Here is a 21217-nt window from a genome sequence, read left to right as displayed (position 1 = left end):
CCTGGGTATATGTCTCTGCAGCACTTTTATGCAGGGCTGACAAAAGTCAGGCAAGGCCATCAGCTTCCCTGGGACTGGAGCTCCCATGTGGGTGTGCTGGGAATAGAACCAGCTTCTCTGGAAAAGCCCGCTGGTGCTCTTAGCCCTCTGAAATATTTTTATGCAATTAATGATGGATCTATAACATCTGTAATGGTGGCATTTACCTGGGAAAATATACGCATTGTTTCCTTGGCCTGGGGTGAAGACTCGTCCGTCCTGGAGTTTCACTGGCTCAAATGGGCTGCCACTGGCAAACAAACACCTGCCCTGTTAATGACATAAAATAATCTCAAGTTTTCTGGCCACTTATTCAGGAAAATTCATAAAAGTCTTACAGTTACCTTAGACAACTAAATTACCTGGAAACAAGAATCGTTTACTACGTAACAATCCTTTAATTCTTCTACTGAAATGAAGCTCTGTTTAAACCCTAACACTTCTACTCCCTTCATAAAAGTAAAACTGATAATAAATAGCATCTCAAATAATAAAGACTCAGCAGCAATGTGAACCTCATAAGTGAAGTGAAAAATAGTAAAATTAATTTGCTACCATCTGTTCAACTAGCTCTGTGTTGGGTGCTTTCTATGTGGTGTTCAGTTCATTCACCTTTCCTGAAAATCTTGTTTGATTGTTACTACCTTCTGTTCATTGCTAAAAAAAAAAAAAAAACCCACAAGTAAAGCAGAAACTAGGGATTTGATGTTTTCAAGTAGTTTGTACGTAGCAGTTAAATTTGAATCCAAATTTTTATAAATCTAAACCCAACAGTTTTTCTATTATGCCATGGTCTCTCTCCACAGTTTATTACATGGCGTATGATATAACTACACTACTGTTACAGAACACACTTGCCATGCTGCCTTGTTAAGGAAAGTAAGTCTCCCACATGTTTTTTCTTTATGCAATTAAATGTACACACATATATGTGTGATGCCAGTGGAGCCATCTGTATTTCCAGGATAAATCAGATGCTCTTATGATTGAATGGGACTATAAGTTTAATTCATAAAAACTGTTTATATTATTATTCCCTTTGCCTCACCAAAAGCAAAAAGCAAAACAAACCAATAGCACTCAAAACAGGGCAACTTACAAGATGTGGGGAAGGGGAACCTCTGAAAAGTCCCAGAGACTTGGAATGGAGAGGCTCCCCAGAGTCAATGGGAATGACCTTAGCCCAAATGTCCAACAGTGGGAGATAGAACCTGAAGAGAACACCTCCAGTAGATAAACATGGCCTCCAATTGATGGCCCCATGGATGGGGCCACCCACCCATCTTCAAATTTCTGACCCAGAATTGTTACTATCTAAAGGAAATGCAGGGACAAAAATGGAGCAGAGACAAAAGGAAAGGCCACACTGTGACTAGCCTGACTTGGGATTCATCCCATACACAGGCACCAAACTCTGACACTATTACTGATACCACGTGCTTGCAGACAGGGAGCTAGCATAGCTGTCCTCTGAGAGGGTCTACCAGCAGCTGACTGAGAAAGAAGCAGATACTTACAGCCACGCATTGGATGGAGGTTGGGGACCCCCATGGAAGAGTTAGGGGAAGGACTAAAAGAGCTGAAGAGATTGCAACCCCAAAGGAAGACCAACAGTGTCAACTAACCAGGACCCCTCAGAGTTCACAGAGACTAAGCCACCAACCAAGGAGCATGCACGGGCTGGTCCTTTGCCCCAGGCATATGTGTAGCAGAGGACTGCCTTGTCTGGCCTCAGTGGGAGAGGATGAGCTTAATCCTGTGGAAACTTGATGCCCTAGGGAAGGGGGATGCTGGGGGAGGGGGGGTGAGGTGGGGGTAGGGAGGTAGCAGAGCACTCTCTCAGAGGTGGCGAGGAGGACAGTGGGGTGAAGAGCTAGGTGAGGAGAGACCAGGAAGGGGGCAACATTTGGGATGTAAATAAATAAATAAAATAATTTAATAAAAAAAAAACCGAGGCATGTTGGAATGTTTAAAAACAGCTAATGTTAAGTAACATTTAAACACCCAATTAAATTAGGTTAAAAAGTGCTTTGCAGAAAACTTATCTATCTCAACACACATGGATAGACATAATGCCACTGCTCTAGAACATTCAACAGCTGGCCTCCAGCTCTAGAGCATCAGGATTACAGTATGTATCACACACCAAGCCTGGGATCTAATGCGGCTTTGTGCATGTCAGGTAAGCCTTCTACCAACTGAGCTAAGTTCCTAAGCCCTAACAGACTTTAGAGTAAATGCCAAGCAATCTAAAGCACCATGTTACATTGTGTTACTTTAGTGACACAATTTCAAAATAGTACTAATTCAAAATTTAATTTCCAAGTGGTACAAAGTCTAAGTGTGGGAGCAGGCCGACTACGCTAATGGCTCAGGTAAGCCTCTTGGACATTTGACTCCATATGCTAAGTACTTTCCGTTTCCTCTGCAGTTATCAGCTGCTCCTCACCATCAGCTCCTGACAGTAGCAATCCCATTCTGCAGTTCAGTTTTAAATGGTTATTAAAACATGAAGACATTACTCAAACAGTCTCCTCCTGCAACCCCGGATGTTCAGGAGGCTGAGGCAAAAAGATAAGGGGCTCAAGGGCAACCTGCGGGGCACTGAAAACTTAAAAGGCAAAGACAAAACTTAACACTATTGTTTTGTGTGACTGGCAGAAAGAATTTATAAGCTACGATTCAGTGGCTCCATGCTGTTTTATTCTGGTAAGACTTCCAAGTTCCGAAACTGAAGAGACGCACATCTTACATTTTTTCACACACGTGCTTGTTTACACATTAAGGTAAAATGGATGACCTAGGTAGTTTGTTCTTTCCTTCCATGTGGAACCTGCAGGCTGAACTCAAACACTAGTCTCGGTGGTAAGTACCTTTACTGCTGAGCCATACCCCTAGCCTAAAATCTGCACTTAAAACTGATTGATTACAGTTTATCAAACTATTCTCCTTGGAAAATTTTGTTCCTTTTAAAGATTATCTGTTTAGTTCAATAATATTATTCAGTTCAATAATGTTCAGAAATAAAGTTCTCAAATATCTGAGCAGCATTCATTTACTTTATAAAACATTATATGTATGTATATATACATATGTCTACACACATGCAAATATGTGGTGTGTGTAGCTGTATATAATTTTATTTGAAAATGGCAGAGCTAGTGATATACTGGATCTGAGCCTTATATTCATTGTGCAAGAGAAAGGCTTAATTTGGAGAACAGCAGTCATCAACATTTCACATTTTACCCATATAAACTAGGTCAATAAACCCAATAAACTGGAGACAGGACAAGCAATGAAGCTAATGATAATAATGATGGTAAAAGCATAATTTTAAAAAACAATGAAAACTTTCTGTGTGTGTGCTTTGCTGCATGCATGTCTGCACGTACGACGTGCCGCCTGGTGCTTGTGAAGGGGAGAAAGGAAGAGATGAGTTAAAAAAAACTTTATGTTCATTTGTGACTGACTTAGAAAGAAAGGATTTCAGTCAGTAGGATAGGTTAAAATCATTACCTCTGACAGATATTCACAGAATGTACTTTTTCTAACAGAGCAGTGACAAGAAAGCAGAAGGAGCTGAGCGATGAGCTCTCTGGAACAATGAGAAAAGGAACTGGAACCAAATCCAAAACCTTCCCTAGGCTCTGCCTGCCCAGTGACATCCTGGGCTGTACCACACTCATGCCCCCTCTGGTGACAGTAAGGAGTAAGGACTAAGAAATGTTTCTTAGAGTTTTATAAGAAGCAGGGTGTCACAGAGCAATGGTATTTAGGGCTGGGAGATGGGAGGAAGAAGGCTCCTGAGACCCACGCATGACCCCAGCAGTGGAGCCTTGGAGAGTCTCAGGCCAACACAGCACAAATGAAGTTCAAGGAGCACGAACCAGAAAGGCTGCTAAGAAATCCCTCAGGGTGCATTTATTCCCGAGGAGCTACCCAGCGGGAGGGGGTGAGGACAGGCTGGAACTGGAGACCACACCTGGCTGAGCCAACTGAGTTATGACAATGAAAACCAGCCTAACAGCCACTGGAGGAGAAGGAAGGGCCCCAAGTAAGATGCATTCACCCCAAGCCTCAAGTAACTTGCCATCCACACCACCCAGCATTCAAGACACACAAACCAGCAAACAACTACCTTACAAGAGAATTAACAACTAATCACTAAGGCGGGAGGAAGGGAAGTAATAAAAATGGATTTCCAGAAAGTGAGAGTTTGTTACAATCAGAAACTTTAACTAGAATTCACATATTCAAGAAATTAAATAAAAAAACAAAACAAAAACTGTCAACAGTTAGATGTGGTGGCTGCTGCACTCCTGTAGGCCCAGCATCTGAGAAGCTGGAGCAGGAGGATGTCACGGTTCAAGCCTGGGCTACATACACAGCAGGACTTCGTTTCAAAACAAACAACAAATCCACAGAGGGAAAAGGATATTTAGAAGAAAACTGAAAGCTAGGGCAGAGGCTAAACTAAGTATTAAACATTACAAGTGGAGGGACAGTGAGCGAGCTCGGTGGTCACTGTGCCTGCTGCCAAGCTGGATAAGCTGAGTTTGATAAAGGAAAGTGGCTGCCCCAAGTGGTCCTCTGACCAACACATACATGACATACTGTGTGGCATGTGTGCCCACACCCATACACACAAAATAAATAAATAAAAATGTTCTTAAATTTAAATATGGTGCAGTACTATTTATAATTACACATTTTAATCACACATTTGTTTCCTGGAGGGAATGTACAAGCTCCTGCAGGCACACATGTAACACTGAGGACAACTCGTGGGACTCAGCTCTCTCCTTCCACTACACGGAAGCTGAGCAAGGCTGTCAGGGCCGGTGGCAGAAGCCTTTACCTGCTGAGCCTGTATATTATTTAAGACTCAACTTGTGAGAGCTATGTCTACAATGGATATCTAAGATCTTTAAAATCATCCGAGGAGATATGAAAGAAACAAAATTACTGGTGACTTATTAGGGTGAGAATATTAAATACTTACTACATTCTTTATTCTCTAGAGCATAACCCCAAAATTATAATCATGAATATTCACATATTCAAGAAGTTAAATGAGAATTTGATATATCATGGTAAATAGAACTGTAAGATTCACTTCCTAGGGCCTAGGAATATAGTTTAGTTGTAGCTTGCTTGCCTAAACGTGTATATCTGCAAGGCTGCAGGTTCATTACACAGAACAAAACCCAAAAGCTCTCAATTCCTGAAATCACTCTGATGACCTACAAGAATGCGAGAAGTGGTTCGGCAGTGGACAGTAGGGCTAAGACACCATCCCATGGAGCAGTAGGGCCCCACTACATAACAGCACAGAAGCTAGTGCCTGAAGCTGGACGCTCCACAACAACAGTGTCAAAGGCCCAAAGCACTCACTTACTACCAGTCTGGGTGAAAGTATAAAATCCACTCCAGACAGCCATTGGTTTAAAAACAAATAAAATAAAATAAAATAAAATAAAATAAGAGCAAGAAAGCAGAGTTTCTGATTATTTTTGAATTTTTATGACTGAAAAATATGTAAGAACTGAAACCAAGAACCTAAGGACAGATGAACAGAGTAGGAAAGTGACTGCCAAGTGGAAGGCCTGAGGAAGTCAGAGCAAAGCAGAGCTAAGTGGACACCACACCCAAAAACACACACACTCAACACTGGCAATGGAGTCTCACAGGAGAAAACATGGCCAAAGCAGAGACTCCAGCCCTGTTTCCAAAACCAGACCAAGCCTCGGCAGTCAGTCATCAAGTAGAGACTCAGGAGTGAGTCTTCTATCTCCAGGGAAACTAATAAACCATACGTGGGTCCAAACCCAAAGGAATGGCAGCAAGACACAATCCAGAAAACAACAAGCTATTTTTAAAGTACTGAAATACAGCAACTCCCAGTTGTTAATTCCAAGTGGGGTGAAAATGTCCTTCAAAATGAAGGCAAAATATACTATCAAGAGAAAGAAGCAAGCAAGCAAACAAAACATAAACTCGGGCAAATCTAAACGGATACTTTCTATAGAAAAAGAATTAAGAAAAAAAGAAGCATATGTGGTTTCAAAACACACAGAAAAGCATTAGGGGCTTAGCAGAGCTGGGCAAACAAGTGAGCGTTCAGTAACTGCTCTCAGGGCTGGCATGCTGATTTCAAACTTGGTGACCCACTGCCATCTCCACTCAAATAGTGATGAATAAGTGTGTGAGAACGTGCAACAAACAAGCCAATGAGACAGAACCAACTTGCATGATTCTCGCTGACAATACCTCTGTAAGTGTGTACGCGTCTTCGGCTGTGCACTCGGCCTGCGCTGTAGGATTACTTAAAGCAAATATCACAGGCCTCTCATTGACAGAAGCCATGGCTTTGATTACACCAGGAGTAAAAAGTGGGCCAGCACCTGCCACTCCTGCAATAAATAAAGGAAGAAAACAACTTCAGCACAGGTAGAACAAACTGGTTCTTACTAACAGTGTTTCTGCAAAACATTTACCATAAGGAAACCACAGGTTTCATTACACAGATGGATTCTGTTTCACTGAGAGAATACTATGTGAGCACAGCTTCATTATGGAAAGGGAAACAATAAAATGCTGAAAATTTTCCCTTACATATTTATTGTCTAGTAAATTTTAGGAAAACCTGTCCAGCGTGTGACTATCACCATCACTATAACCAGTGACAAGGTTCACAGTGTTGTGTGAACGTCTACTCATCTGAGGGACCAGAAAGAGACCCCCAGAGAGACAGACTGCACCAACCAGGGCCTGGGGAAGTGCCTCGGTGTTCTATGTTTGAGGTTCATCTGGTAGTGGACACTCTTTATATATAGTTAACGTCCTGACTGCAGTTGGGATTCCTGAGTGGTATTCTTAATTCTTAAGTGGTCAGAAGACTGTCCTGACTAAACCAATCAACTCCTGATGCAGCTGATTTACGTTTATTAAGTTCTCACCGTGTCCCAGACACTAAATTAGAACACTAGGTACAAAAGCAAACATAAGAGCTGGCTGTGGTGGCACACCTTTAACTGCAGCACTCGGGGGGGGGGGGGGGTGCGAGGTAGGCAAATCACTATGAGTTTCAGGTCTACATAGTGAGACCTGTAAAAACAAACAAGCAAACACAAAACAAAAACTGGATGTAGGGACTGGGGATTTAGCTAAGTGGCAGATCACTGCCAGGCAAACACAAAACCCTTACAGGTCTCTAGCAGTAAGAAAGAAGAAAGAATGTAATGCAGCCAGATATAGTTGATGAAAGAATAAACTGGAAGTTTTTCTTCAGCAAGTTGTTAAAATAAATATATACAGGGTTATAAAGATCTGTGTGAAGGGAGATCACTCAGGCCTTGGTGGGATCTGGAGGCAACTAAAGGAGGCCTCTGCTGAGAGCAGCCCCTCACCTTCTTCTGTTCCCTTGTTCCTCTGCAGATAGACAATGAGTGACTACATTCTCAGGTTTTAAGAGAAGTCATGTAGAAAACCCTTTAAGATCTTCTTGGTGTGTGTGTGTGTGTGTGTGTGTGTGTGTGAATGAAAAAACACAGACATATTTTTCTGAGCATAGGATCGATCTCATTGTGAAGATTTTATAGTTAAACATTAAACAGAGTTCCTACATGAAAACTACTAAAAGCTCCTGATTGTAAACTCAAAGCTAACGCTACAGAGAATCAAATAGCCCTGCATCTGTGCTAAGAACTCAGGGCTGGGTCAGCACAGATGTCAGCAACAAGTGCTGACAGCATGAAACACATGGAAAGTTTCCACTCTGTTTTCTCACTCTGTACTGGATTTTCCTGGTATAGTCTGTCAAACGACCTTGGCCTTTGAAAGCTGAGTTTACCTCCAGTCACAACAGCTCTGAAAGCAAAACACCAGAAAGAGCTGGGCTTGTAGTCCAGCCTTGGGAGACCCAGGCAAGACAAACACTGGAGCCCAGATGTTCAAAGCCAGTTTACAGGAGAGCAAAACAGCTTCAGTTTTGTTTTCAGTTAAAGTTAAGATGTAAGTGCTAAGCTACATTCAGCTCCTTACTGTCTACATGTGTGAGTCTGGGGTGCCGTACATGTACATGTAGAGAGGACAACTTGTGCGAAGTGTTCTCTCCTGCCATGTGGACCCTTGGGGCTCAGTTCACATCATCAGACTTTGAGCAGCAAGCACCTTTACCTGCTGAGCCATCTCGCTGGCCCCATTTCCAGAATTTTAGACATTTGACTGTGTAACCCAAACTGGCCCTGAATTCATAATCTTGCCTTAGTTTCTCCCGTGTTGAGATTACAAACGTGTATCACATGCCCAGCATGGAATTCTGTCCCTTAAAACCTTTATGCAGAGAAACCAAATATTTTAATTTGAGTCAGCCCTCTTTATCTGTGAGGTTCTGTACATGTACTCAATACATGTACATTTTTAATACAGGACAACAATGCAGAAGGAGACAAAGCTGTGTATGTCCTGCGCATGTGCAGACCTTTCTGTATCATTCCCTAATAATATAGCTGCAGACCCACTTACACAACATTTACACAGCAAAAGTCACTAAAGGTGTGCTCAAGTACACAGCAGGATGTGTGCAGGTGATGCACAAGCCCTACACCTCTTAGCACAGGAGACTCAGGTGCAGCAGGTCTGGGTGTGTCCAGTGGGCCTCAACACCAGTCCCCTAAAACACCGAGAGACCGCCTGCACATGCTGAAGGCGAGGTAAAACACAGCAACTTACGTTAGTAATCCTGTGAGAGTTATGACTGACAGTTAAATAACAGGACTGTGTACAAACAACTTCACTTACCAATTATAACTGAAGGCTTCAGTTGATTTACTGCATCTTCAAAAGTTGCAGGGACGTTCTCTGGGACCACATGAGCATATGGTTCCTGGTTACTATCTATGCTAGCAGTCCGGCCCTGAATGTTTTGATAAAGTACAGTATCAGTAAGTGCACAGTAAAGACGAATTAAGCATATGACTTGTCAATTAGATAAATTTCGTCCTTGTAACACAAACGTCTTTTGATTTACCTTTTTCTTCAACCTCTATCTGCTAATTCTAACTTCACAGAATCCAGAAATAGTTCATCAGCTGGGCGGTGGTGGCACATGCCTTTAATCCCAGCACTTGGGAGGCAGAGGCAGGCGGATTTCTGAGTTCGAGGCCAGCCTGGTCTACAGAGTGAGTTCCAGGACAGCCGGGACTACACAGAGAAACCCTGTCTCGAAAAACCAAAAAAAAAAAAAAAAAAAAAAAAAAAAAGAAAAAGAAACAGTTCATCAAGTCAATTATGTCCAGAAACTTTGCCATGTCTCTCAAAAATTCCTTCCCTCTATGACATCCTCCTAAATTCCCTATTTACTATTAAGAATCTTCAGTATTTTAGAAATGTGATATAGCAATATAGCAAATATCATAAATTTGCTCACCACATGTGAAGACCACAGCCTAACAAACTTACGAACAGCCACATCAAAATGTTTTGGTATTATGAATAGAACCCCAGGGCTTGAACATACTAGGCAAATACTTTACTGTTAAGGCAAACTCCCAACTCCCCTTCCCCTTTAAGAGATGGTCTTAGGGGACCTAGCCTCAGCTGGTCTAAAGCTTGCTACATAAAGCCCGCCCTCCCCCTCCCCCCCAATTAAAAGAAGCTAAGGCTATCAGAAAGCTGGCTTCCTACACTGTCTTGGCATCGTCACAGCTCTGTAGAGCGGGAATTTAGTGAGGACACTCAGTGTCTTCAAAAGGACAACAGGTTTAGGATCACTGGAGGAGACTGAAAGTCCAAGCTACCTACACACCCTAAAGAGCGAGGCAAGGACGTGCTTTCAGGTCGGAGGTGAACAGGGATTCTCGGCTGTGGGGAAACTGCTGTAGCTCACCAAGGCTGCAGTTATTTTAGACCCAGACCCTTGACAAAAACCAGTGCTACAAGGTGAAGGTCAGAGCTGAATGCCAGCAGAGACATATTCCCCTCCAGGTAAGAACGTGATGTTTACCACCCTTCTCTTCTACACAGGCTGGCAGAGACTTCAGCCACGGCACCGTGGGGACAGCTTCATGATTCAGAGCATGGGCTTCATACTCAGGCAACACGCTTAGGTTTGGTTATGCCACCATTTCTTCAAAACTGATGTCTGTCTGTCTGTCTGTCTGTCTGTCTGTCTGTCTCTCTCTCTCTCTCTCTCATTTCTTTATTTTGAAACAGGGTTTCTCTGTGTAGTCCTGGCTGTCCTAGAACTCACACTGTAGACCAGGCTGGCCTTGAACTCAGAAATCCGCCTGCCTCTGCCTTCCAAGTGCTGGGATTAAAAGCATGTGCCACCACTGCCTGGCAACTGATGACTTTAAAAAGGCAAAACCTCTGCTCATTAAAAAAACAAAACAAAACAAAAAGATCCTCTGCAACAAGTGCTCTTAACTGCTGGGCCGTCTCTCCAGCCCTATGATCATTTTAAACTTGTTTCTGTGATTATAATATTTCTTAAGAAAAAAAAGCTAAAAAAATTTCACAAGGAAAACAAAAACAAAATAAAAACACAATGTCCACTCCCACCCCTCAGCCTCCCAGCCTCCCAGCCTCCCAGCCTAAGGACACAAGTTCTGACAGGACTAAAGGCAACAGTACATTTAATGTTCATATCTGGTTACTGACATGAAGAGAAAACAGCCAGGACGAGAGCCATGTACATGCTTGATACATACAAGTGCATGTGGAGACAGCATGCATAATGCATGTGCATGCTCGATACATACAAGTGCATGTGGAGACAGCATGCATAATGCATGTGCATGCTCGATACATACAAGTGCATGTGGAGACAGCATGCATAATGCATGTGCATGCTCGATACATACAAGTGCATGTGGAGACAGCATGCATAATGCATGTGCATGCTCGATACATACAAGTGCATGTGGAGACAGCATGCATAATGCATGTGCATGCTCGATACATACAAGTGCATGTGGAGACAGCATGCATAATGCATGTGCATGCTCGATACATACAAGTGCATGTGGAGACAGCATGCATAATGCATGTGCATGCTCGATACATACAAGCGCATGTGGAGACAGCATGCATAATGCATGTGCATGCTCGATACATACAAGCGCATGTGGAGACAGCATGCATAATGCATGTAAGTGGGAAGGAAACGTCCCATCATTAGATCATTGTATAGATGTGGGACACTAGGACAGCAGTGCATACTGGACAAATGGAACAGGCATGTAATGTATGCCCCGTGAAAGTCATTAGGTGACCAATAGTAGTGACAATGCAAAGGCAGGCAGGCAGGCTCAGGAGGTGCAAACCTCATCCAGGGGAAAGAATTACCACACATGGACTGACACCGGGGATTAGGATCGAAACAACATAGGAGTTTCTGTTCAAATATTAAATAGATGTATTGCTAATAGTTTATGCAGGAGGTTGAATTCCAATTCAAAACTTAAGCCCAGTGAGAGGATGCTTATGTCTGACTGGCACATAAAGCCTTGGGATCAATCCCCAGAATACTTTAGTTTAAAAGAGTCAAATACAGTCAGACATAATAACTATTTCATCTCCTAAGAGCGTCAGAACAACGCGAGAGAGTATGTCTGGTGGCAAGCAGATTATGATTTAAGTATAAACTAAGAGTCTTTATATTAAAAAAAAAAAAAAGAAAGTGTTATCTGTAACTGCCAATTTCACACAACAACCTTATCACTTATCACTTGCTAAAAGTCTAAATGAGGAATTGTTTAGACCAGGTTGGCCTTTGGGCATGCCTAGTGGGAGTTAGACACTTAGGTGTGAAGGGTGTGTGTGTGGGGGGGTGAGGAGGTTGTGTCTGGATTGCTTTAATTGCCTTAATTAAAGTTAGATGGAAAACCTACTCTGAATGTGGATGACTCCGTCTCACCAGCTAGGCCTCGACAGCGGAAGAGTAACAGAAGCTAGCCGACAGCCAGCACTCACGCCTTTACTCTCTCTGCTCTTGCCTGTGGAGTGACAGTTTGCTTCTGTCTTGACTTCCCCATAGTAAAGGATTATAATTACAATTATAAGCCAAGTGAGTCCCCTCTCCTCGCTCCTGTACTGCTTTTGGTCAGGGCTATTTTATTACAGCAACAAAAATGAAAGCAGGACAGCCAGCCAGGTGGGATGATCAGGCTGGCGACATAGTGGATGCCAGCTCCTGCACACTGTGGCATCAGTGAGGGGTACAACAGGAAGAGATGGTATGGTCAACACCCAACTTCAACACCACAGCCAGAGGCTCTGCTGCTTCTCCAGGTTCTACACCCTTACCTTAACTAGCAAGCCGTTTTTGTCGAACATCCAGATCTTTCTCTGTGCCTCCTCTTCTGAGAGACCACTTTCCATCATTGATATAACTATAAGATTCGCGATTCCAAGTGCAGCCTGCCCAGTAAACACATTTAAAAATCAAGACTAGATTATGAGGTGATGCCCATTTGCTTTGTTCTCCCTGTAGAAATCATATGTAAGTAGATTCTTTGTCAGTGTCTCTGCACACAAATTCCTTACTTTATAAGAGGTCACGATTCTCGTACCATTTCAGTGAATTATAAATTCCTTGTAATCTTCAGTAAGCACCAATATGCTGTCTTACTTTCTTTTCAGACAATCTATATAGCCCTAGTTGTCCTGGAACTCATTCTGTAGTACAGGCTTGCCTCATCTCACCTCTGCCTCTACCTCCTGAGTGCAATAGGATGAAAGGCAATGTAGCACCACCCCTGGCCAGTCTTACTTTACAAAAGAAAACAGAGTATTGGCTTTAGATTATAAAGAGCTTTAAAAACTTACCTCTCCTGCTCCAAGAAATAAGATTTTGTGTTCTGAGACTGGTTTATTAATAACTCTTTGGGCCGCAAGAAGACCAGACAAAGCAACTGCAGCTGTCCCTGTAGGAAAACCCAACATTTTAAACATGAAACAAACAAACACACATTATAAATGCTTTAAAAGAGGGAAAAATCCTTTTGTTTTAGCTTTACCTTGAATATCATCATTGAAGGTACAGTATTTGTGTTGGTATTTTTTTAAGAACCTGAATGCATTATGATTTCCAAAGTCTTCAAACTGAATGAGTGTGTTCCGGCCGTATCTAGAAACAGCAAAGTCTTAATGACTCTGTTGAAAGCATCACTACAGAACAGACTGCCTACTTACTGCTTCTATTACTAGAATCTGAATGTAAGTTACCACACTAGCTCAAGACCATGAGTTCCAGAGCTTGTGAAAGTCGAGAGCCAAACCGCAGAGACTGTTACTTCAAGGACCGGGTAGTACAATGAGCCTATGGCCATTCCCTGTATAAACTATTTCCAAAGGCCCAGGAGGGTGTCCAGTGCATACGAGCACTAAATAACCCCCAAAAGGAACTCTTTCTGCAAATTAGAGAGTAAACCTCTGAAATGGATGCATTTGGTTATATAACAGGAAGACACACTGAGAAACAACTGCCAGCTGAGTTTATTTTGGTGACCTACGGTAGTAAGAAGGGAAGGCCACTGCAGGTAAGGCAGCATACATGTGCATTCTGACACCAGAGGGGCTAAGGCAGGAGGACCATGGGTTAGAGGCCAGTCTAAAAACACAGAAAGACTGACTCAGACAAATAAACCAAGGAAGAGAAAAATCAGAAAAGACCTGAAAGGAGTTGCACTGAATCTTCACCTGGGAAATGAAGCAGCAGAGAGGGGCTAAACAAGACTTTGAACTTTCAACAGCCAGTGTATTTATCAGGGTTCACACTGAAGGACAAGGAGAAGCTGGCTAAGCCAAGTAGGGGACAAGGGACTTGTGTGTCTCGTGTTGAATTCCTGAAGGCCGTAGAGGGGAGAATTCACAAGGATAACCTGCTGGTGATATCACGTGCCTGAGCTGAGGAGATGAGAAAGACAGAAGCAGCCACTAAGAAGTTTACAGTGACACAGGAAACGTGAGGCACATGCCACGGGATACCAGAACACACAGACTGCCAAGTGAGGAGCCAGACCGGTGCTGAGGCAGTCAGCATAGCTAAAAAAATGCCACCTTGTCCAGGGAAGGCAAGTGAAGGAAGAAGGACCAGAGGACAGTGTGCGAGGAGACAAGAGCTCAGCCCTGAATCTGCCATCATCTTTACCTAGAGGAAAAAATTCATTTCTGAGTATTTTGTTGCCTGTAATTTTAAAAGCTGAGTTTGCAAGATGGCTTCCAAAATTTTACCCCCTGAGGTAAAAGTGCTTGCCTACTAAGTGTGAGGACTGAGTCCAAATACCAAGAATCCTCATAAAGCTGGATCCAGTGAGCATATGTAACCTAGCACTCTTACAGGGAGATAGAAAACAGAGCAGTAGAGTCTCTGGCAGCTTGTGAGGCAGCTAGCAGCTTAAAAAGTATGCTATACAAGGGTACACAGTAGAAAAAACAGTGAAGAGACCCTGATTCAAAATAGAAGTAGGGATGGACACCAGAGGTTGTCTTTTGACCTCCACATGCTTGCCTTGGTACATGGGCCATAAACAGATGCATATCCATGCAACACACATACACACACACACACACACACACAGACACACTAACCACAGACAGGCCATAAAGATGAAGAATCTGGGTTTTAATCTGTGGCTATAGAAAACCATTGAGATAAAAAGTATGTAAGGCAATGCACATTTTATAAGATGAATCCTAGTATTAGAAGGAAATGAACTAGAGAAGGGCTCACAGGAAGCCAGGAGAGCTGAAGGAAGGCAGTGGAAACAGAAGACGCACACTTGCAAGGCATGCAAATGTATATCAGACGATTCTGAGGGAGCGCTGATGGCATGGCTGGCTGGTGAAGAAGGGCCCCAAACAGCCCCAAGATAAAAGGTCTGGCAATGGGTGAACGCTACTGCCATTGTTAGCGCTTAAAAATACAGAAGGCAGGCTGTTAGGAAAGAATTCCATTTGAGAGAGAAATGGGATGCTGTAACCGAATTTCTCAAGGCAGGAGAGCACAGCAGCTGGAAGCGTGGAGGCCACACAGGTGGCTGTATAAGTCACATATGTGAAGACCACAGCTTATGAATAAGACCACGTGTAAGAACCGACAGTCTAGCTCAGCCACTCAGTGCTAGTCTAGCATGTATGAGGTCCTGGGTTCCCTTCCCAGCACAGCAATCCCTAGATTATATGCATGTAGAGGATCCATTCATTAGGGTCCAGGTAAAGTGCTTGCCTAGCAAGCCTGGCAACCTGGGTTCAACCTGCAGAGAGGTAGATGGAGACAAAAGTGTCCACAAAGGTGTCCTCAGACCTCCCCATGCACATCATAACACACATGCACACACCTCCAGTAAGTAAGTAAGTAAGTAAGTAAGTAAGTAAGTAAGTAAATAGGTCTAAGAAAACAGGAACAAGGAAGATGCCGATGCTGCAGGAGGGTTCTGGTGGGGTGGTGGGAATGAGGCTGCCCACGGAAGACTTATGGGAGGCGTGCACTGTGAGAGGTTAGGAGCGGGGAATGCATACTTCCTTCCAGATGTCAGGTCACCCCAGCCGGCAATGCAGAACAGAAGCTCGTATCACTGGGCATGAAAAGGCCCACAGTTTAACCCTTCCCTTACAGAGGTTCTTTCACAGCCATCAGCTTCATGGGATACCTGTCAGTAATCGCCTTCATAAACTCATCCATCAGATCATCATAAAGCTGGGAGCGATCTCGCTTCTGATACAAGCCCATGTAAAACGGATCTTTTAATAGTGCCTATATAAGAAACCGGATGCAAAAATAAAGCCTTTTATTACATTTATTTACATTAAACATATATAAGATAAAATCTTTAAGAACCTTAATAAACTTGATTCACTGTTACTCTTATAAACATTAAAAGCCAAGCTTAAGAAAAAGATTAGCATCTAAAATTACAAGATCTTTCCCCTCATGAATCATCTGCCAGCAGGCGGCGGGAAGGGGAAGACGCACTCACCATGTTATCAGTGCCCACGTCGATGCACACAGGCAGGCATTTCTCAGGCTGAATTCCTGCACACGCTGTGTACAAACACAGCTTCCCTACTGGAATCCCCATCCCATAGACACCCAGATCTCCAAGACCCAGGATCCTCTCTCCGTCAGTCACCACAACGGCCTTGATTACAAACAAAACAAAACAAAAAGTGGGTTAACAGCTGCCGAAAGTAGGGCGGAAATGAGCTGTACTTTAAAAAGGATGGATTCTTTTGCTATATTTCTACTTTCATCACAAAGGAAGAATCAGTAGTCTAATTTCCAGTATAACCCATGGAGCATACCTAAACTAGGCTTCTGCCTATTATGAGGTATTAAAAGAGAATTCATTAGAGATGTTCTCCATCTGACTTTGGTTTGGAAACACAATGAGGGACAGGAGAGCCAACTTAAGTATTCTTCCCATAAATGAAACATGGGAGAAGTGAATTAAAGTCCGAGGTTACCACAATAAAAAGTCCAGAAACAGTGTGCCCTACTAACACAGGCCAATCAGAAAACCCTTAGCAACAGTAGGGAGAAAACAACAGGCTTTTACAATACATATACCTACACATAAGTTTGAAAAATGATATTATAAATTTAGTTATTTTACCAAAGTTTTCCTTAACTATGAACTAATGATTTTGGAAGGAGTGGGGAAAGGGAGAGAGTGTAAAGTTTAGCACAAGCTGGCCTAGAACTCCGTGTATCAAAGGGTCACGTGATCCTTCTGCCTCCACCTTGAAAGTGTTGGCATTGCCCCTGGCTGAACTCATGGTACGAACGTCATGGTTTACTCTGGTAAAAAAGACATTCATAATAAAGGCAGACAGATTGCTGTAGTGACAAGCACAAACTGCCCAAAGATCTTTAAATAGGTTATTCAATTTGCTTCATAAAACAGTTACATTGACCCTGGCTTATATTTGCTACATTAAAAGCTCTTTTGACAGTGTGGTATTTGCCAAGGATCTAAATCTACATTAGAGAAAGAGAGAGAGGTTGGGGGTGGGGACACAACTACCACCCAGAACCAAAGTTCCTCTGTCATCTTTCCTTTTTGGAGGCAGGGTCTTATGTATCCCGGATGCCTTACACTCAAGCTTCTGACCCTCCTGCCTTTGCCTGCCAAGGGATTAAGTGTGTCATCAGGATTAGGTCTGCACCAGCACACTTGGTGAAGCATCTGATTTTCTCTACCAGAAAAGTAAAGCTGGAGGGGCTATGATCAGTCTCGCCTTGTACACTGGGGTCAATGTCTTTCTCAGGGCCGAGCACCGTCCCAGTGATCCACCTCAGAATGATGCTGCGCTCAGCACCTCCTTAGACACAAAGCATACATTTGCATGTACATAGTGTAAATAAGCAGAGCAACAAGGGAAGCTTGTCCTTGGCAATTTAGAGTTAACTTACAAGGAGAAAGGAGACATTGTGAAAAGGAGGGTGTGCTCTTAGTACCTTAACATGATTTTCTGGCCAGTTATCCACAATTGATCTAACATGACCTCTGTCTGAGATTGAAATAAACAATCCCCTGCAATAGAACAAAAACACCTTTGCATTTCATGACAGTATTTTGGGTTTTTTTCCTACGTTTTTGTCCATAATTGGGATATTTAGATATTTAGATAAAAATTAAGATATGGTTTAATTTCCAAGCACTGATTTATTTCCAAACATTTCAACTCTTTCAAATGATAATTATGTTGCTTACAGAACAGCTATAACAAAGATTATTGTTAACTGATGTGATTAATATCCCCAAAAAGAAATGTGTCCACATTATAACCATCTGAGTAGAAAATAAAGTAAATATTCCTACATTGGGTACAATGGATTAATGGTGTGATCCAAAGCTCTGCCCCATAATGCCTCATGTCCTGTCAGTACTCATCTGTGGTGCATACGACAGTCACAACAGGAGCTTTCTGAACTACACCTGGGCCCTCACCTGCCTGCCTGAACCAGACTCCGAGGGGGAGGTGTGGGCTTCGTGTCTTCCAGTTTCCTTTACTCCTTTAACTGAGTTGAAAAACACTTTCCCATAAGAAAGCACACACGTGCTAGGCTATCTCCTAAAAATGTTTTACGTACTTTGGTAACAGCACCACATGGGTTAGGTTAAACGGTGCTCTTCAGGGTCTGCCAGGGAGTATCTGCCACAGAAGCAGAGGGTACTCACTAACTTCAGGCTGCTACATCTTCCTCATCGGAATCTTGTGGGGAGAAAGCTGGCAGGGGTCAGCCTTTTAAATAACTCAACGGGTGCATCCTATGAACTCTGAAGCTGAGAGGAGCCTTCAGATGAGAAGCAGGGGCCAAGAGGCATGTTCAGTCCTGTCTGAATGCCTACACTGATATCAATGCATAAGCTGGCCGTAGGGAAAAGCAAGGGTTAAAGTAAACAACAGATTAGAAAGGGCTGAAAAACTCAAATAAAACTAGTCTTAGATCCAGCACATCACTTCCTCTCACTGGTTTACAACAGGATCATACACCCTTGGCTGACAACCAGTCATGTGCTCACTCAAGGACTTGAGGTAGTGGCTCTGGGAGTAACTCTTCCTACTAAAATGTTTGATAAAGTTAGAACAGTCTAAAATTTAAAATTCATGAAAGCTAACTTTTCTTTTAAAGGGGAGGAGGAGAGGCATCAGAAATTAAAGCTGATAAGTGAGAAGCCAATCGCAACCTGGCAAACTACCAAGAGGCTTAACAGTGATTATGGATTTAGGGGAGGAGAAAAGTACAGCTACCACACAACTCCTCTGCTACCACACAACTCCGCTAACAACGGCAATAATTAGTAGGAGCTGAGTCACAAAAACGGGATATGAACACGTTGACATTTTATTAAGATCTTTTAATACAAATTAGGCTTTTATGAGGCAAGAAACCTGGCTGGATAATATTGTAACACACAGAAATCTAATTAGATGTCACAGAATGATTTTTCTTAACACCATAATCAATACATATTTGTATTTAAAACTAAGTCTTACTTAGGTCTCCTAAAGATGTGTCCATATTGACAACAGGCAAGACCAACTGTTGGTGTGTACACAATTGGCATCAGACTTTCAATATCATCTTGCAGTATTCTATAAAACAGTTTTTCATTTCTTTCTTGTATGCCCATTATATAGATGTATCTGAAATTAAGCACAACAAATTATGTCCAAGTTAGCCTGCATCACACTGAAAATTCTGACTTTGAAAGCTAATCTAAATGTTTAAAACTGAGCTGGCAAGCGCGCACACACTCCTCACAAAAGAAACCATGCCAAAACCCTAAGTTATAATTCTGTAACACTCAGAACTAACAATTAGCAAGACACAGACATACTTAAATGTTAGATTATAACAAGAGAAACAGCAGCCACCCTTTGAACAAAGGCCGGGAAATGCTAAGGAGTCAACAGAAGGTGGACAAGCAAATGAAGCTATGGAAGTGGTGACTCCACAAGCCTGGCCCTGGGGTCCCATGCTAAAGGGTTTAGAATCCAGTTGGGTTTTAAGCATTCTTCCAACATGGAGCAGAAACAACACCGAGACAGCACACGTCAAACGGGAGGCCATTCTTAGTTTCTTCTCCTACCTTTCCCTACCACAGTCTAGTGTAGGTCATCGAGCCCTAAAGCATACACCTGGAAGTATCCTTCCAATATGGCTGCTGCTTCTCCCCACATCCAGTCTAAACCACTAACTAGTCTGTGTACAGGTTTCCTTCCTTGCTCCAATCCGCCTCATTCCCTCTATACTGACTTAGGCTTACCTAGGAGCCCAAGCATCTGATGGCCTCAGAACAGTCCCTTACTCATGTCTTTTAAGGTAGCTCAGAGGCCTGTCCCCTCTCCTACCCGCCACTTCCACACTCAACCTTCCTGGGTTCTGCTCCCACACTACCCTATGATTTCTTGTGTACTCAACTTCACAATGCTTTTATACTGTTTTTTAAAAAATCCTAACCTGGCCCAACACAAGGGAGTGATTATCGGTAAAGAGGGGATATATGTGTAGGCTGTATGCAAATGTTCTCCCTCATGCTGGGCAGGTACAGTGTGCCAGAGCTTCCAGGCAGCCGTGCAGCCAGAGGTCAGAGATTCGCTCTGAAATGGATCGGGCTGCTGAGCAGTATCTGATAGGTTGACTGTACTAAACACACATCCACCTTATAATATCTTCAATTTGCAAATGGTTTGTTAGAACATAACTCCATCTTAGACTTCTGTATTTCTGTATTTTATTGAGTGAATACGTAAGCAAACCATTTATGCAAATGAAATGCATTGCTCCTGGGGACACAAATGACATGATTAGGGAGAATAAGATAAAGAGAAGATTTCTCCTCACTGTTGGGAAATAACCAAAAGCAATCAGGCTATGAAATGGAAAAACCAGCTTTCTGAAAGAAAAGTACAAGAGGGTCAAAGAAAGAAACAGATGATGCATCAGGCGTGGAGGGGAGGCTGGGCCACTGCTGGTCCCTCAGGCCACCACTATGACCTTTAGTCACACTGCTGCTTGCCGCACACTGATTTTGCTTTACCTAGGGCTCCTAAAGCCTAAGGATGACAGCTGCCCTGAACTCCACACTGACCGCGGCCTGACTATTTACCTGACTGTCACTAACAGACGAGCCTCACTTCCTAATGTTCTGAACTCTCTACCTCCTTCAGCAGGTCAGCGGCTCCCACTTTATCTGGTTACAGCTCATCTACTACTGTGAGCCTCAGGGTCAGTTCTCACTCAGCATTCCCTCACCATCTGCTGACGGCTGCACACATCTCCAGCACTGCAGAACCCTACCACGGCATGTGTTCCTGTCCCAATCTCACACTCAACTCCAGACAAGCCGGCTCAGCCTCACTCTACAGAACCCTGGAACGATGCCAACACCTGGGCCAACGCTATAGTTCTCCTTTTCTGTAGAAAGGAACACTGCTGTGCACAATGGCACAGCAAATGACATCCTTACACAAGGCCTCCAGGGGCTGCTTGCTCTCACCCTGTGTGTTCAGGCTGGTTCTCACTACGTAGACCAGGCTCGTTCTCAACATCTGATCCTGCTTCTTCTGCCTCAGTTTCTCAATGCTGCAACACGTGAGAAGTGAGTGTTATGTGCCACATACCAGGGTTGCTTTCTTCTAACCTATCTTTGAGGGGCTT

At 43.1% G+C, this 21217-nt stretch overlaps 1 protein-coding gene across 1 annotated transcript in view; it reads right to left on the bottom strand.

Annotated features, from left to right (window-relative positions):
- Me2 (malic enzyme 2) overlaps positions 1 to 21217 on the bottom strand; it is a 51630-nt gene that overhangs the window by 15443 nt on the left and 14970 nt on the right. Inside the window, exons 4-13 of the mRNA XM_034518090.2 lie at positions 19051 to 19200; positions 17507 to 17582; positions 16026 to 16187; positions 15699 to 15802; positions 13065 to 13174; positions 12874 to 12971; positions 12352 to 12465; positions 8845 to 8959; positions 6313 to 6455; positions 207 to 309 (exon numbers count right to left, since the gene is read on the bottom strand). Of these exons, the coding sequence (XP_034373981.1) occupies positions 207 to 309; positions 6313 to 6455; positions 8845 to 8959; positions 12352 to 12465; positions 12874 to 12971; positions 13065 to 13174; positions 15699 to 15802; positions 16026 to 16187; positions 17507 to 17582; positions 19051 to 19200 (1175 nt within the window). The remainder of the gene's footprint in view (positions 1 to 206; positions 310 to 6312; positions 6456 to 8844; positions 8960 to 12351; positions 12466 to 12873; positions 12972 to 13064; positions 13175 to 15698; positions 15803 to 16025; positions 16188 to 17506; positions 17583 to 19050; positions 19201 to 21217) is intronic.

Source organism: Arvicanthis niloticus, chromosome 14 (genome assembly GCF_011762505.2).
Source record: "Arvicanthis niloticus isolate mArvNil1 chromosome 14, mArvNil1.pat.X, whole genome shotgun sequence".
In the NCBI taxonomy this organism is placed as follows: Eukaryota; Metazoa; Chordata; class Mammalia; order Rodentia; family Muridae; genus Arvicanthis; species Arvicanthis niloticus.
This window is presented reverse-complemented; position numbering and strand designations above follow the sequence as displayed.